The sequence below is a fragment of the Pristiophorus japonicus genome, chromosome 4 (assembly GCF_044704955.1).
Source record: "Pristiophorus japonicus isolate sPriJap1 chromosome 4, sPriJap1.hap1, whole genome shotgun sequence".
NCBI classification, from domain to species: Eukaryota; Metazoa; Chordata; class Chondrichthyes; family Pristiophoridae; genus Pristiophorus; species Pristiophorus japonicus.
The window spans coordinates 291,815,412-291,833,467 of record NC_091980.1 but is presented as its reverse complement, the minus strand read 5'-3'; the positions used below and the strand labels follow the sequence as shown (position 1 = coordinate 291,833,467).

General features: G+C 45.3%; 1 protein-coding gene across 2 annotated transcripts in view; it reads left to right on the top strand.

Annotated features, from left to right (window-relative positions):
- Positions 1-18,056, top strand: part of ylpm1 (YLP motif containing 1) — a 153,884-nt gene that overhangs the window by 83,301 nt on the left and 52,527 nt on the right. For both annotated transcript variants that reach the window (XM_070879577.1, XM_070879576.1), the window contains 2 exons: positions 626-851; positions 4,313-4,402. In XM_070879577.1, coding sequence (XP_070735678.1) covers positions 626-851; positions 4,313-4,402 — 316 coding nt within the window. The remainder of the gene's footprint in view (positions 1-625; positions 852-4,312; positions 4,403-18,056) is intronic.

Genomic DNA, 18,056 nt, shown 5'->3' with positions numbered 1-18,056 from the left:
TGAAATTGGGTTGCATGTCATTCTGTCATCTTTAATGTCGACACAAGATACTGCTCACAGTCAGATCAGGCCAGCTGTGAAATGTAAATAATATTGCACAACTTGTTGTTGTGAATACTCTGCTCTCCTGTATCATCTTTGGTGTTGAAGAAGAAAGACTTGATGACCTCCTCCCATGCTGCTTTATATTCATTCAGCTGCTGAAGGATGAAGTGTCAATCACATAATGTGAATTAGTCATGTGTGACCAGACTTGGTAGGGATGGCAGGTTCCCTTCCCTGAAGGATATCAGTGAACCAATTGGCTTTTTCCAACTATCTGGCAGCTTTTGTGGTAACCTTTTTCTCTGGTGCCAGGCCAGCAAATGAACAAAATTTACAGTTCAATTTTGCAGTGGAATTTGAGCTTGGCTTGTGATCTCTGGGTTGCTAATTCAGTATCAGTCTTGAATGATGAGCCCTCCAATATTTTTCTCCTTTGTATTATTGCGAGACAGTTTTTAGTCAAGGTACTGTACTATAAACAAAATGCTTCCTTATGTATTTGATATTTTGAAAATTGTGGCGATTGTACTCTATCCAAATATTTAATTAATCTGTTACTTTTTCCTACTCGTCATTGTAGGATATAGCAAGCACTGAAAGCTCTATACTCGGCCCTGTCCCGCCAGAAGCTCCCATCCAGTCAGAGCGTTGGGATACAGATACATTCCATGGTTTGTGGGATTCCGGGACTGAACCCAAAAATCCTGATTCGAATTATGGTTACAGTGAGCCTTCGCCAGTCTCTACCACTGCATTGAATAAACCACCACCTATTCAGAAAACTGTCGATTATGGACACGGGCGTGGTAAGTATGAAATCAACAAAAGCAACTTCTAGCATTTGTATAGTGCCTTCAATGTAGTAAAGCATCCCATGGTGCTTCATAGGAGCATTTCAAACAACATTTGACACTGAGCCACATAAAGAACTTGCAATTATATAGCGCCTTTCACGACCTCAGTACATCCCAAAGCGCTTTAGTCAATTACTTACTTTTAAAGTCTAGTCGCTGTTGTAATGTAGGAAACGCAGCAGCCAGTTTGCGCACAACAAGCTCCCACAAACGCAATGTGATAACGATCAGATAATATGTTTTTGTTATTTTGATTGAGGGATGAATATTGGCCAGAACACTGGGGATAACTCCCTGCTCTTCAAAATAGTGACACTGGATCTTCTGAGAGAGCAGATGTAATTTAAACTCAGTTTAACATCTCATCCGAAAGATGGCACCTTGACAGTGCAGCACTCCCTCAGTACTGCACTTGAGTGCCAGCCTAGATTTTTTGTGCTCAAGTCTCTGGAGTGGGTCTCAAACCCCCAAGCTTCTGACTCAGAGGCGAGGGTGCTAACATAACACCTAACATAAGGCTGACCTAAGGAGATACTAGGACAGACTTGGTCAAAGAGGTAGGTTTTAAGGAGTATCTTGAAAGAGAGAGGCAGAGAGGTTCAGGGAGGGAATTTCAGAGTTTAGAGTCTAGGCAGCTGAAAGCGTGGCAGCCAATGGTATAGTGATTAAAATAGGGGATGCACAAGAGGCCAGAATTGGAGGAGCACAGATATTTTAGAGGGTTGTAGGACTGGAGATAGGGAGGGGTGAGGCCATGGAGGGATTTGAAAACCAGGATTAGAATTTTAAAATTGCCAGACTGGGAGCCAATGTAGGTCAACAAGCACATGTGTGATCAGTGAATAGAGCTTGGTGCAAGTTGGGATACAGACAGCAGAGCTTTGGCTGAGCTCACATTTATGTAGGTGGAAGATGGAAGACTAGCCAGGAGCGCATTGGAATAGTCAAGGCTAGAAGTAACAAATACCAAATACTTCTTGAGAGCTTGGATGCACAAGGTAACGGATTGATCTATCTGTTACATCAGGTTTTTACCCGTGGTTTGCTTCAGGATGAGAAGTATGTTCTGTTTTTCTAAAGCGTTTGTCGGGCACCAATCCATGGCAAGACAGCAGATAGCTGCTTTTACAGTGCTGGGAGAGTGACTGTTGTTTGGACTGAGTTTCTGATTTTTGAACCATCTGGTGTCTCTTGCGCATTTTTCAATAGTATAATGAGATTGAAACCTGCCATGTCGCAGTTGCATGAGTTAGCTCATATGCTACCACTTTGGGTACACGACGTTGGAGTTGTAAATGTCAGATTAATAGATCTTGAGTTGACCGTTATTTTTGGGTATCTGTTCTCAAATAAGTAAAGCAGCTCGTGGCAGCTTAGTGATCTTCCGAATGGTGCCTTTATTTCAGGGAACCTTACTTATTCTAATTCTGCGTAGAATTTTATAAATCTGGCATGATTACTGAGCTGCCAGCACATCTTTTATGCACCCTAGCACCAAATACTTGTAACAAATTTTGGATGGTACTGTAAAACGAAAGGCGGAAGTCATAAGCATTTCTTTTGGAGAGTATTTAAACGCAGACTGCTGGTTAAGGAATCTTGATGCTGTAACTGAAACTCAATATAGATGCAACTAAGAATCCACGATAGGACTGTAAAAAAAATATATATATATTGCAAAATACAGATTACAGAATATACCATTATGTGAATGCATAGGTTCTAACAGGTAGGAGTCGATTTGTTCTTGAACAATTTTCCATTGTATAAACTCTTATTTGCTGTTGTCTTGAGTTGATCCAAGTGATTTATTTGGTCTGTTCTATCATTTTATTTAGTTTTCTTGCTGCCTCCATTAAATCTATAATCTGTAGCTCCCCTTTGAAAATTAATAAGGTGGCAAATTGAAAGATAACTAGTAGTTTGGGAACCAAATTGCTAAATTAATATGAAGAGAAGCACAGCAGAAAATGGTTTGGAAATTGTGAATTATTTATATCCAAAAGTTGCATAAATAATCTTCCTACAGTGTTTGAGGTGCAACATTCGTGATTATTGAGCTCATTTATGGAATGAGGATTCCATTAATTACATTTTTGGTTTCAGCTATATTTAGTTGACAGTAATTTAAGCTGTATGCATAAGTATGTTTAACATGTGAAGTTGAGGTCAAGAATGTAAGATACATGTGATGCAGAATTAAAATGCAACGAACCAAATCGTCAGATTTGGAATGCTGTACAAATTAGGTAGCTATTTTCTGTGCAATATTGTTGCCCTTTTTATGAGTGAGGAATATTTTTAAGGCTCAGCACTGACTCGGGTGAGAAGGCCAGAAACATGAGGGGATCTTGCACCAAATACAGCAGAACAGGGGCCAGACACTGAACTTTTCACCTAGTTCAGTATAGCATAAAAAGAATCAAGGAGATGTTTCACACGACCGATTTGGATGAAGTTGACACTTTCGACTATTTGTTGTCATCCTTCTACAATACTAACCCTACTACTCTTCCCATCACAGATTTCCCTTGTTTCTTCAATGTGTGCAATGCTCTCGCAACCTATTGAAGTTATTGTTCACCTTCTGCATCTCTATCTTAAATTTCCACTGCATACCTTGAACCCATGCCCTCTTGTCCTACTGCTCTGGTACATGCACAGTAATTGTTTCAAGTCAACTTTCTCTTTCGTGTTAAATATCATATGTACCTCTGGGAAGTTCCCTACGAGAAATCTCTTCAGCACCGAAGGGCCTTGGCTCATCAAGTAGTTTCTTGTAGCCTTTCCCCCCGATAGCAGCGATCATCAGCCTTATTGTTGTCTTTTGAATTGTCTGTATGTCTTGGATTTACAGCAATCAGGACTAAATGCTGTATTTTAGATACTGTGTCCAGATCACAGCACTGCAATTTTAATGTGATCCCTGGGATTTTAATTTAAGTGATTTAGCAATGTAACCTAGGCAAAAAAGAACAGAAATTTCTAGAGTGTAAATGTGTTGACCAGTTCCCCTTAACTGAATGGCATCTTCATGGACCCAGTTTTTTGGGGAACACCTACATTGAATGTAGATGACAGGAGGGAGGCATCTCTTGCTGGCAGCATTGCTTTAATAAAACATGCCGATAAAGACCAAAGATTACCTTCTGGTCCATTTAGAGTGAGCCAATAGTTCAGACTGAATATTTTCCTTTGAAGGCTATTTTTTTCCAGTTGATTTTATAACCAAGCCCTTTTTAAAAAAAAAAAGTTCAGATTTACTAGCTACTCTGTTGAGATTGTGTGGGGATCTAATGAAATGAAAACCTGCAACATTTTCTGACAAAATATGGTAGTAGATTTCATTTTCAAGGCGTTTACTTTTAAGTTAATTCTTTTTAAAAATTGGTGTTTTTTTTTCTCATTTTCAGATGGAGGAGCAGGAAGGGTTGAACAGATCCCATATGGAGAACGAGTTTCACTCGGTCCTGAACCAATACGAGAACGGATGTATGATAAAGGTAGTACAAATTGCATTTATTATATTGTGCCTTTCTTGATCTCAGGACACCCCAAAGCCAATGATGTGCAAGGTTAATTATTGCTTGCCCTTTCTATTTTAGTGACTTCATTTTTCAAAACTAATTTTTCAGGATGAATCTGTTCATCTAGTTTGTATATCTATACTTTACATGAGCAAACCTCATTTGGGTGTGTTTAGAGGTACTTGTACATTTTTCTACTTCACTTCACTTCTACTGAGGCGAGAGTCCGGGGATCGGAGAGGCCTATAAAGGCCGCGAGATCAGGAGTCGGGAGGTGCGTCGCTGAGGCGAGAATCCGGGGATCGGAGACGCCTATAAAGGCCGCGAGATCGGGAGTCGGGAGGTGCGTTGCTGAGGCGAGAGTCCGGGGATCGGAGAGGCCTATAAAGGGCGCGAGATCAGGAGTCAGGAGGTGCATCGCTGAGACGAGAGTCCGGAGATCGGAGAGGCCTATAAAGGCCAGCTTGTGCAGCTGCAGGGAGAAGGCAATAAAGTAGAAGAAAGAAATCGAAAGGTGACGTCACAGCCAAGAGGGTAAGTGATTGGCTGGTGATTGGTAAGTAGCTTTTCTTTTTCCTTCTTTATCAGTAAGTAACATTTAGCATTGTTGCCAATTTAAGTTAATCTAAAGGTTAAGTCATGGCAGCTCGGACACGTGTTATGCTCCTCCTGTACCATGTGGGAAGTCAGGGACACTTCCGGTGTCCCTGACGACGACATGTGCGGGAAGTGTATCCGCCTCCAGCTCCTGACGGACCGCATTGCGGCACTGGAGCTGCAGGTGGATTCACTCTGGAACATGCATGATGCTGAGAATGATGTGAATAGCACGTTTAGTGAGTTGGTCTCAGCACAGGTAAAGGGTACACAGCCAGATAGTAAATGGGTGACCAACAGGAAGAGCAGTGCAAGGAAGGTAGTGCAGGGGTCCCCTGCGGTCATCCCCCTGCAAAACAGATACACCGCTTTGGGTACTATTGAGGAGGATGACTCATCAGGGGAGGGCAGCAGCAGCCAAGTTCATGGCACCGTGGGTGGCTCTGCTGCACAGGAGGGCAGGAAAAAGAGTGGGAGAGCTATAGTGATAGGGGATTCAATTGTAAGGGGGATAGATAGGCGTTTCTGCGGCCACGACCGAGACTCCAGGATGGTATGTTGCCTCCCTGGTGCAAGGGTCAAGGATGTCTCCGAGCGGGTGCAGGACATTCTGAAAAGGGAGGGTGAACAGCCAGTTGTGCTGCACAAAGATACCAACGATATCGGTAAAAAATGGGATGAGGTCCTACGAGACGAATTTAGGGAGCTAGGAGCTCAATTAAAAAGTAGAACTTCAAAAGTAGTAATCTCAGGATTGCTACCAGTGCCACGTGCTAGTCAGAGTAGGAATCGCAGACTAGCTCAGATGAATAAGTGGCTTGAGGAGTGGTGCAGAAGGGAGGGATTCAAATTCCTGGGGCATTGGAACCGGTTCTGGGGGAGGTGGGACCAGTACAAACTGGACGGTCTGCACCTGGGCAGGACCGGAACCAATGTCCTTGGGGGAGTGTTTGCTAGTTCTGTTGGGGAGGAGTTAAACTAATATGGCAGGGGGATGGGAACCTATGCAGGGAGACAGAGGACAGAGGGAAACAAGAGGGAGACAGAGGCAAAAAATAGAAAGGAGAATATTAAAAGTGGAGGGCAGAGAATCCCATGGCAAAAACAAAAAGGGCCACATTACAGCAAAATTCTAAAGGGGCAAGGTGTGTTAAAAAGACAAGCCTGAAGGCACTCTGCCTCAATGCGAGGAGTATTCGGAATAAGGTGGACGAATTAACTGCGCAGGTAGCAGTTAATGGATATGATGTAATTGGCATCGCAGAGACATGGCTCCAGGGTGACCAAGGCTGGGAACTCAACATCCAGGGGTATTCAACATTTAGGAAGGATAGACAGAGGAAAAGGAGGCTGGGTGGCGTTGCTGGTTAAAGAGGAAATTAATGTAATAGCAAGGAAAGACATTGGCTTGGATATGTGGAATCGGTATGGGTGGAGCTGCGGAATACCAAAGGGCAGAAAACGCTGGTGGGAGTTGTGTACAGGGTACCAAACAGTAGTAGTGAGGTTGGGGACAGCATCAAACAAGAAATAAGGGATGTGTGCAATAAAGGTACAGCAGTTATCATGGGCGACTTTAATTTACATATAGATTGGACTAACCAAACTGGTAGCAATGTAGTGGAGGAGGATTTCCTGGAGTGTGTTAGGGATAGTTTTCTTGACCAATATGTCGAGGAACCAACTAGAGAGCGGGCCATCCGAGACTGGGTGATGTGTAATGAGAAGGGACTAATTAGCAATCTTGTTGTGCGAGGCCCCTTGGGGAAGAGTGACCATAATATGGTAGAATTCTTTATTAAGATGGAGAGTGACACAGTTAATTCAGAAACTTAAGGAAAGCTAACTTCGACGGCATGAGGCGCGAATTGGCAAATGATACTTAAAAGGTTGATGGTGGATAGGCAATGGCAAACATTTATAGATCACATGGATGAACTTCAACAGTTGTACATCCCTGTCTGGAGTAAAAATAAAACACGGAAGATGGCTCAATCGTGGCTAATAAGGGAAATTAAGGATAGTGTTAGATCCAAGGAAGAGGCATATAAATTGGCCAGAAAAAACAGCAAACCTGAGGACTGGGAGAAATTTAGAATTCAGCAGAGGAGGACAAAGGGTTTAATTAGGAGGGGGAAAATAGAGTACGAGAGGAAGCTTGCCGGGAACATAAAAACTGACTGCAAAAGCTTCTATAGATATGTGAAGAGAAAAAGATTAGTGAAAACAAACGTAGGTCCCTTGCAGTCGGACTCAGGTGAATTAATAATGGGGAACAAAGAAATGGTAGACCAATTGAACAAATACTTTGGTTCTGTCTTCACGACGGAAGACACAAATGACCTTACGGATGGTACTAGGGGACCAAGGGTCTGGTGAGAAGGAGGAATTGAAGGATATCCTATTAAGCGGGAAATTGTATTGGGGAAATTGATGGGATTGAAGGCCGATAAATCCCCGGGGCCTGATTGTCTGCATCTCAGAGTACTTAAGGAGGTGGCCCGAGAAATAGTGGATGCATTGGTGATCATTTTCCAACAGTCTTATCGACTGGATCAGTTCCTATGGACTGGAGGGTAGCTAATGTAACGCCACTTTTTAAAAAAGGAGGGAGAGAGAAAACGGATAATTATAGATCGGTTAGTCTGACATCAGTAGTGGGGAAAATGTTGGAATCAATTATTAAGGATGAAATAGCAGCGCATTTGGAAAGCAGTGACAGGATCGGTCCAAGTCAGCGTGGATTTGTGAAAGGGAAATCATGCTTGACAAATCTTCGGGAATTTTTTGAGGATGTAACTTGTAGAGTGGACAAGGGAGAACCAGTACATGTGGTGTATTTGGACTTTCAAAAGGCCTTTGACAAGGTCCCACATAAGAGATTGGTGTGCAAAATCAAAGCACATGGTATTGGGGGTAATGTACTGGCGTGGATAGAGAATTGGTTGGCAGACAAGAAGCAGAGAGTCGGGATAAACGGGTCCTTTTCGGAATGGGAGGCAGTGACTAGTGGAGTGCCGCAGAGCTCAGTGCTGGGACCCCAGCTCTTTACATTATACATTAATGATTTGGATGAAGGAATTGAGTGTAATATCTCCAAGTTTGCAGAAGATACTAAACTGGGTGGTGGTGTGAGCTGTGAGGAGGATGCTAAGAGGCTGCAGGGTGATTTGGACAGGTGAGGTGAGTGGGCAAATGCATGGCAGATGCAGTATAATGTGGATAAATGTGCGGTTATCCACTTTGGTGGCAAAAACACGAAGGCAGAATATTATCTGAATGGTGGCAGATTAGGAAAAGGGGAGGTGCAACGAGACCTGGGTGTCATGGTAGATCAGTCATTGAAAGTTGGCATGCAGGTACAGCAGGCGGTGAAGAAGGCAAATGGCATGTTGGCCTTCATAGCTAGGGGATTTGAGTATAGGAGCAGGGAGGTCTTACTGCAATTGTACAGGGCTTTGATGAGGCCTCACCTGGAATATTGTGTTCAGTTTTGGTCTCCTAATCTGAGGAAGGATGTTCTTGCTATTGAGGGAATACAGCGAAGGTTCGCCAGACTGATTCCAGGGATGGCTGGACTGACATATGAGGAAAGACTGGATCAACTGGGCCTTTATACACTGGAGTTTAGAAGGATGAGAGGGGATCTCATAGAAACGTATAAGATTCTGACGAGACGGGACAGGTTAGATGCGGGAAGAATATTCCCGTTGTTGGGGAAGTCCAGAACCAGGGGACACAGTCTTAGGATAAAGGGTAGGCCATTTAGGACTGAGATGAGGAGGAACTTCTTCACTCAGAGAGTTGTTAACCTGTGGAATTCCCTACCGCAGAGAGTCGTTGATGCCAGTTCATTGGATATATTCAAGAGGGAATTAGATATGGCCCTTACGGCTAAAGGGATCAAGGGATATGGAGAGAAAGCGGGAAAGGGGTACTGAGGTGAATGATCAGCCATGATCATATTGAATGGTGGTGCAGGCTCGAAGGGCCGAATGGCCTACTCCTGCACCTAGTTTCTATGGGCCCAAGTTTCCACACGATAAAATTCGGGCGCCCCTCCGAACTGGGCGCCCGTTTTTCGCGCCTAAAACGGCGCCTAAAAAAAAATCGCGATTCTGGAGCGTTCTGCAGCTCCTTGTCTGCCTGGCGCGGCGCCCAGGGGGGCGGAGCCTACACTCACGCCGATTTTGTGAGTGGGAGGGGGCGGGTACTATTTAAATTAGTTTTTTTCCTGCCGGCAACGCTGTGCGTTGGAGCGTTCGCGCATGCTCAGTGTGAAAAAAACATTGGCACTCGGCCATTTTTGTAGTTCTTTGTAGCTGTTTAATTTTTGAACATTTTTTTTAATAAAAGCACATTGCCGTCAGCACATCAGCACTTGCAGCCTTCTCACTGTCTCCTCCCACCCACCCCCCCCCCCCCCCCCCCCCCGCGGGAAGAACGGGCGCCTCCTCTTACCCCCCCCCCCCCCCCCCCCGCGGGAAAGTTCGGGCGCCTCCTCTCCCCTCCTCCTCCCCTCCACCCCCCCCCCCCCCCCCCCCCCCCCGCGGGAAGAACAGGCGCCTCCTACACTCCCCCCTCCCCCCCGCGGGAAGAACGGACGCCTCCTCTCCCCTCCCCTCTCCCCCTCCCGCGGGCAGAACGGGCGCCCCCCCCACCCCCCTCCGGCAGGAAAGAACGTGCGCCTTTTGTATCCTTCTGCGCATGCGGGCTATGGAATCTGACCATTTTTGCGCATGGGAGTTTGATCCGGTCGTGCATGCGCAGTATGTTAACATGAGGAAGCCAGAAGTGGGGCAGAACCGCGTGGAATTGCTGCTCAAGCCTGAGCCTGCTACTGGGGCTTTTGGGTTATCTTCAAGATTTGTGTCTAGAATATCGCCGTGATTATCTATGCAAACATTTTCGTGGCCTTCTGAGAGAGAGGGGAAATCGGATGTGGGAGAGAGACTAGGGCAGAGAAAGAGATACTGAGACAGAGTGAGAGTCTAGGGGGAGAGAGAAACTGGGGGATGGCGGGGGAAGAGTGAGTGAGCGAGGGGGTGGGAGGGAGGGAGCGTGCGAGTGTGTGTGTGGGGAAGAGAGCATCATAGAAATTTACAGCACTGACAAGGCCATTTCAGCCCATCATGCCTGCGCCGGCCAACAAAGAGCTGTCCTAGCCTAATCCCACTTTCCAGCTGTTAATCCGTAGCCCTGTAAGTTGCTGCACTTCAAGTGCGCATCCAAGTACTCTTTAAATGTGGTGAGAGTTTCTGCCTCTACCACCCTTTCAGGCAGTGAGTTCCAGATCCACACCACCCTCTGGGTGAAGAAATTTACCCTCAAAGAGTGAGAGGGAGAGGGGAAAGTGTTAGAGGGAGAGGGTGGGGGGAAGGGAGAAGTTGGAGAGGGAGTGGGGGGCAGTGAGAGGGAGTGGGGGGAGGGGAGAGGAGAGGGAGAGTGCCCTCTTCATGTGTAAGCACAGAAAGTAAGTACCAGCAGGCTATTTAACTACAACAGCCATCACAGGCAATACTGATTTGATACTCAGCGGGCTTTCATACCTGTACATTGGCAACAGGAACCACTGGACACTGATCAGGGGGAGGACCAGATAAGAATCATAGGCCTAGAAATTTGGCCTCCTTAACACCTCCAGTTATTACCTCCAGGGGGGCGAGAACAAGGCGCTACATACTTGCTGAACAGATGCGGTGAGAAGATCAACTCCCGCGATATTCGGCGGGTGGTTTGCGGTGGTGGTACATCGTTGCGCCATGATCTCCTTCGCCCGGAAATTGTGATGTCATCCCCTGAGCACATCGCCCGGACCGGAACGTATGTTCTACCCCCTGCAGCATCGGCGTGTGAAAACACCGGCAGCTGCAGGAGATGTTCATCGGTCGTCCGGTCACTTTGTGGTGATGTTTAAAGGCGAGGTAGGTGAAACGAATTCAAAAATGCGCTCTTTTTTCCTCCTTTGTCTTCGCTCCCAATCGATCAACCCAACTTTTGCCTTGCAGAGCCTGCAATAATGGCCCTTCCCGCTGCACACCTACCGCCCCACCTGCTGTGCACCAGGAAGGAATTGGAGGGCTTGATTTAGCGCTTTACCTCCTTCCTGCAGCGCAAACCCCAACATTTTTTTTACATTGAAAAGCATTAGCACCTGGCGCTAATTTTTTCAACTTTTAAGTTAGCAAATGTGACGCTCCCAAATTTTTCCCATAGAATGCTACAGCATAGGAGGCCATTCGGCCTGTCGAGCCTGTGCCGGCTCTCTGCAAGATGACTTCAGCTAATCCCACTCCGCCAGCCTTTCCCCGTAGCCCTACAATTTTTTTTCCTTCAGGCACTTATACAATTCCCTTTTGCAAGCCACAATTTAATCTGCCTTTACCACCCTTTTAGGCAGTGAATTCCAGATCCTAACCACTCGCTGCGTAAAAAAAAAGTTTTTCCTCATGTCGCCTTTGGTTTTTCTGACAATCAACTTAAATCTGTGTCCTCTGGTTCTTGACCCTTCTGCCAATGGGAACAGTTTCTCTCTATCTACTCTGTCTAGACCGCTCATGATTTTGAGCATCTCTTTCAAATCTCCTGTCAATCTTCTTTGCTCCAAGGAGAACAACCCCAGCTTCTCTGTGCAGGTAACTGAAGTCCGCCATCCCTGGAACCATTCTCATAAATCTTTTCTGCACCCTTTCTGAGCCCTTCAACTCCTTCCTAAAGTGTAGTGGCCAGAATTGGATACAATACTCCAGTTGGGGCCGAACCAGTGTTTTATAATGGTTCATTATAACTTCCTTGCTTTTGTTCTTTATGCCTCTATTTATGAAGCCCAGGATCCCGGATGCTTTTTAAACTGCTTTCTCAACTTACCCTGCCACCTTCAATAATGTGTGCACATATATACTTCCAATCTCTCTGTTCATGCACCCCCTATAGAATTGGGCTAATTGGCCACTAACTGCCCAGCAATTATGCCTGAAAATTTTATGGTTGGTGCATCTCCTGATAAATCCGAGTAATTTTAAGCTCTATGAGGTCGGAAATAGAAGCATTTTAGGATTTTGGCCATGAAAAGTATTTCTTGTTCATGACAAGTTCGGAGGAAGCGGCTGCTACATTGAGACTTGTTTTTTTTTTCATCTTTATGGAGCGTAGGTTTAAAAAAAAATCCATACAGAAAGTGGAGAAAAGAGAAAAAAAACAAACCCTCATTGCTCGAGCCTTCCGGGATTTAATGTGCATAAACATTTGTGTTATAAATAACGAGAGACCTTTTGTTTGCTGTTTGGAGCACTGGCCCACGTGATCCCAGGTGCACTGTCAAACACTGGGATCCAAGGGCCACTAAGCTGCCCTCTACTACACAGCAAGTTCTCGAAGGAGGGCCCCATCAGGCAAGTGTGCATTCCGTTCAGATGCCAGTGACGTAATCCGTAGTTATGCCGCTGACTGCAAAACCCAGGCCATTTAAAAAAAAACTTCATTGCTAACTATATGAAGGTAACCCAAGTCCTCGTCACTGGCAATAGTTACCCAATCAAGTGTCTTCTGCTTTAAATGGCCAGTATCATGAAGACATTTGTTGACTGTTAGATCTCTTAATTTCCAATGAAATACAAACACCGATGGTAGTTTTAACTTTTTAATCTCGGCAGAGAGTAACAAACTGCTGGCTGATTGCCAGTTTCTTTGTTTTACTGAGACACATGGTCAAAATGGCTGTACTTTATACCTGGATCAATTTACAGAAAAGAACTCGCCGCCTTTGACCTTATTGGCTCAATTGAAAGTCTTTTAACGTTTTATTGGCTCGCTACCCAAGGTCCGAAAATGTCAAGTTGATTGATGAGTTAATGCAACATGCTGAGCAGCACGTAGTAGCTTTGACTTGGGGGGTCTGTGAATTTTCAAAGCCTGTCTAAATGAGCCTGTTTGAATACTCTATCAATCCCCCCTTTGATTCTTTCACAAACTGAATCATAAAACTTCAGGTATCACTGGTTAAACATTCTACAAAATAATTCCATATATGTTAATAGAGTTTCCTTCTAAAATTTGTTGATGTGTTTCGCCACATGTCCGGACTAGTAGCTTCCACACAAATTTACACCAACCCGAGTTCCATCGTGGCCACAATGGAAGTCTGGTTTTAGTAGGTTAATTAACCTTACTCCAATTTAATCCAAATCAATATCTTAATTCAACCAGTAAACCACCTTTCCTTAAGCATATCATAAACAAGCAATGTAAAAGTAAAAGGTATTTACATGTAATTCCCTTGCTACCCTACTATTTCCCTTTGGTGCAGAGGGTCGGCTAGTAAGAAGTAGGCCTATGCCTAGAATACCTACAATCAATATTACAGTAAATTTATACATTTTCGCAAAAAGTAATTGTCTTTATTAGATTTCAGCTTCAGTTACGGGTGCTCGTTTAACGTGTGAAGCGTGGATCCAGGCTTTCTTTCCTTGGACTTTTAACAGCTGCCTGGGTGGTCAATAACACTTGATAAGGTCCCTCCCACTTGGCACCCAAAGGTTCTTTATGCAATTTTTTCACATACACCCAGACTCCCGGGATGATGTCGTGTCCTCCTTCGGGTGGATTACCCAAGCTGCCGATACCTGTCGGGAAACAGAACTAATAGCATTGGTTAAGTTCTGACAGTATGATAACAAAGTGTCACTCATTAAGTGAACATCAGCTTTCCGTAAATCGATAGTTCCTGGCAGCGACATGGGTCTTCCTGTTATAATTTCAAATGGGCTTAGACCTGTAGTTCTGTTTGGGGTTGCCCTAATGCTACATAGCACTATTGGTAGTGCCTGGGGCCATGGTGTTCCTTCTTGGTGATATTTGGCAAGCCGTTGTTTCAGAGTTCAATTCATTCGCTCTACTTGTCCTGATGATTGTGGATGATAAGGACAGTGTAAATCCCACGTAATGTTCAGTAACCTACAGACTTCTTGGCAGACAGCACCTGTGAAGTGTGTTCCCTGATCTGAGTCAATGCTACTCTGGACTCCCCATCGGGGAATGTAATCCTTACACAAGACCTTTGCAGTGTGATTGGCTGTGGCTCTTTTAGTTGGGACAGCTTCTACCCATCTAGAGAATCTGTCGACCATGACAAGAATGTTAGTGTATCCTTGACATGAAGGAAGAGATATATAATCAACCTGCAGATGCTGGAATGGTCCGACAGGGGCAGGGGGCCTCAGTTGGGGCATTACCGTGATGGATCCAGAATTATTTTTCTGGCAAACCACACAGCGGTCTGTTACCAGCTGGGCATGTTTTTTAAATCCCCGATCCCACCAGCTTTTCTGGAACCGTGCCGTCATCTGTTGTGAGGCCAAGTGTCCCCACGAGTGGATCTGTTGGGCTAAAAAAAGGCATAAGCGCTTGTGGCGCGACTGGCTTGTCGGTAACTCTTTGTCTCCAGACACCATCTTCGCATAGCTTAATTCCTGCCTCAATCCATGTCCATTTTTCCTCTCTGGAGCACTCGCCTTGCATTGTTTGAAGGTCTCGTGTCAGAGTCCTGAGTGCTTTCAATCTGCACATCTGTGTTGGTTCTTCTGGAGGAACGCTCTGTGAGGCGGCATCTTTAGCTGCCTGGTCGGCTAGGGCATTTCCCTGTGCTTCTGTGGTATTTTCCTTGGTATGGGCCTTACACTTCAGGATGGACACTTCCTGAGGTAATTGTATGGCCTCCAGTAAGTCTCGGACTTCTTTTCCATTTCGGATAGGTGTACCAGCAGCAGTGAGGAATCCTCTTTTCCGCCATAACATACCAAAGTCGTGAGCGACTCCAAAAGTATAACGCGAATCTGTGTAGACATTAGCTGTCTGTCCTTCTGCTATTCGACATTCTTCTGACAGGGCCCGTAACTCGGCCTGTTGTGCTGACGTTCCTGAGGGTAACAGTCCTTTTGCCACTACCTCATAAGGTTGTAACTGCCCATCCTGCTTTTCTGGTACCATTGTCAACAAAGGAGGAACCATCTGTAAACAGGATGAGGTCTGGGTTGTGCAGAGGCTCCTCTGCTGCTAAGGCTGCTTCTTCTGTTTCTTTTAAAATCTCCACGCAGTCATGCTCTTCACATTCTCCCCCTCTTGCTCCCTCGATTCTGACATCGGGAGCATAGTTGTGGGATTAACCGGGCTGGCCCGGACGATATGGAGATTAGGAGCTTCCAAAACTGCTGTCCAGCGGGTCCATCTTGCTGCTGTCACCTGAGACATTCTATTTATAGACAGCAAAGCGTGTACGGTGTGGGGACACTTGACAATCAGCTTTTGGTCGAGGACTAGACCCGCAGTGATCATTACCGCTCGACATGTAGCTTCCATGGCCCTTAGGCAACTTCCCCATCCGAGGGCTACCGCATCCAGTTTTGCCGAATAATAGCCAATAGGTCTTTGTCGATCCCCATGTTCTTGTGTCAGTATAGCTGTCATATATCCTTCTTTCTCATGGACAAACAGGGTAAATGGCTTACCACTGTCGGGGATTCCCAGAGCCGGTGCTGAACACAAAACCTTTTTCAAACTCGAGAAGGCCTCTTGCTGTTCTTTAGATGGCTTCTTTAGAGGCACGTTTCCCCTTTAAAATATCATTCAGTGGCTGAGCAAGCTGTGTGAAGGAGTCAATCCAATTTCTGTTAAAGTTACACAATCCCAAAAAAGACCTTAGTTCCTGAATAGTGGTGGGTTTTTTAGCAGCCCGAATGGCTGCAGTTCTATCCTGGGTAAGTTCTCTCTTTCCTTGTGAAATCTTTTGTCCCAGGTATACAACCTCTTCTTGGGATACTTGTGCTTTGTCGATGCTGGCTTTATGTCCTTTCAGCCGAAGGTGATCCAGCAAAGCTCGTAAATCTTGTTCATGCTGTTCTTCCATGTTTGAAGCTTGCAGGATATCGTCTACATATTGGATGACTGTGGATGACAGGGGAGGTAATTCTCGCAAATGGCTTTGTAAAGCCATGTGAAATACCGTAGGGCTGTTGTGGAAACCCTGCGGTAACCGGGTCCAAGTATACTGTTGTCCTTGGACAGTGAAAGCAAACCACTGTCGAACCTCCGGTGCCAGAAGCACCGACCAAAATCCGTTGGCCATATCTATAACCGAGAAATAGTTATGTTCCGGTTTGAGGGCATTAAAAATGGTGGAGGGATCTGCGACCAAAGGAGCTTTTTGATCAATACACTGGTTAGCTTTCCTATAATCGACAGTCAAACGCCAAGTCTCATTAGATTTCTGTACCGGCCACACGGGGCTATTGGAGGAGCTATGCGTTTTAATAAGCACCCCTTGTTTCTCCAGTTGCTGAATAATCGGTAAGATTCCCGCGATGGCAGTTGGACTGATGGGATACTGTTTAGTGCATGGAGGCTTGGTCCCTGTAAATGACGCAGGCTCCATCTGGAGTAGGCCACAATCGTTCTTATCTTTAGCCCATATCGGGTGTTCCTTCAATTCTTCTTTCTTCAAAGTTCTAATTGACCATGTCACCCGACCATTCTCGAAATGCAACGATGAATCTATTTGGATTAGAACGTCCATTCCCAAAAGGGGTTGATCTACTGGGCCTATCCAGACCGGCGTGATTAGTTCATGTGGACCCAGCCCTATAAGTACCGGTGTTGTCCTTTTAATTTCCATTTTATGGCCCCCAACTCCATAGGCTGTACGTGCCTACCATCCAACGGCAAAAAGTCTCCATATTGTAGGGGTAAGCATGTTAATTCCGCCCCTGTGTCTAAAAGACAGTCCACATCCTTATCGCCCACCCTCACAGTTATATATAGCCCATCTCCTCTCTGTTGTATTAGTGCGAGGAGGGGGGCCAGGGTGGGCTCTAATCATTTTTTGCTATCCCAAGTAACTCCTTCTGTTGTTGTATTGTCAGTGGCTTAAATGCTTCTATGAGGTCGTTATCTTGTTACAAGCCTGGCTTGTTGGCTGAATTGTATCCCTGGCTGCGTCCTCTTCCCCAGCCACGACCTTTCTGTTTTGCCCTGCACGTCTTGGCCCAGTGACCTTTCCCACAATAATGACATTTTCCGGGTAATTTTCCGAATGACTGTTTATCAGAATCCTGGGATTTCCATCCCATAGCCTGTACAGCTCGGACTTTAGCTCCCATATCCCGATCTAATTGGTTACATCGATCCACCAATGCTGCAAATGTAGTTCCTCTACCTTCCCAGTCCGGTAACACTACCTTAAGCATTTTGGACAGTTCTGGCTTTAGACCTGCCACGAAAGCTGCTTTCAGGGGTCCAAACACTTGTTCATCCATTTCCTCATCCGGATTATTCATACCCGAATGTTCGAGCCACGTGCATCTAAACCGCTCGTCATACTCCAGGACCTCCTCTGTTCCTTTCTGTTGGCAGGCTGCAATTTTTCCCCGGTCTGTCTTAACTGGACTGAAGGCTTGCAGCCAGTGTTTAATCGCCTCACATCCTGCGTCTAATTCTTGCTCATTCTGCCCCAAAGCTTCATCTACCTTGTCGTGCAATTTTCTTCCCTGTGTTTTTGGCACCATTATGGTCAAAATTTGCACTCCGTCCCAGGGATGAAGTTGATATATATTTCTTTAGCGGTCCAATTGGTCCCACGTTTTTACTCCCCCTTTCTTTGGATTGGGCAATTCCTTGGACCATTTATCAATTTTCTCTGGGTCTGCCGGATCATGAACTAAGTATTCTCCATACACCCTTCTCTTTGTTTTTTTGGTTCCGCCCTCATCCGCAGTCTCTTCTGATTTGACTACAGCTCGTCTTTTTTTAAACGGGGCAAAGCGCACCCCTAATTCTGTATTGTCGGAGGATTCAGAAACCGTATCTATTCCTCGGTCGTGTCTTCGGGTTTGCGCTTTTAATTTATCCAAACATGGGTACCCTGGGAATTGATCAATACATTTTCCTTTTCCTATTACTGTCTCTTGACATAATGATTTTTTCCATTCTTTAATTTCACCTTTAAGATCTTTAACTTCCGCTTCCAGCTTTTCAAGTTCAAGCT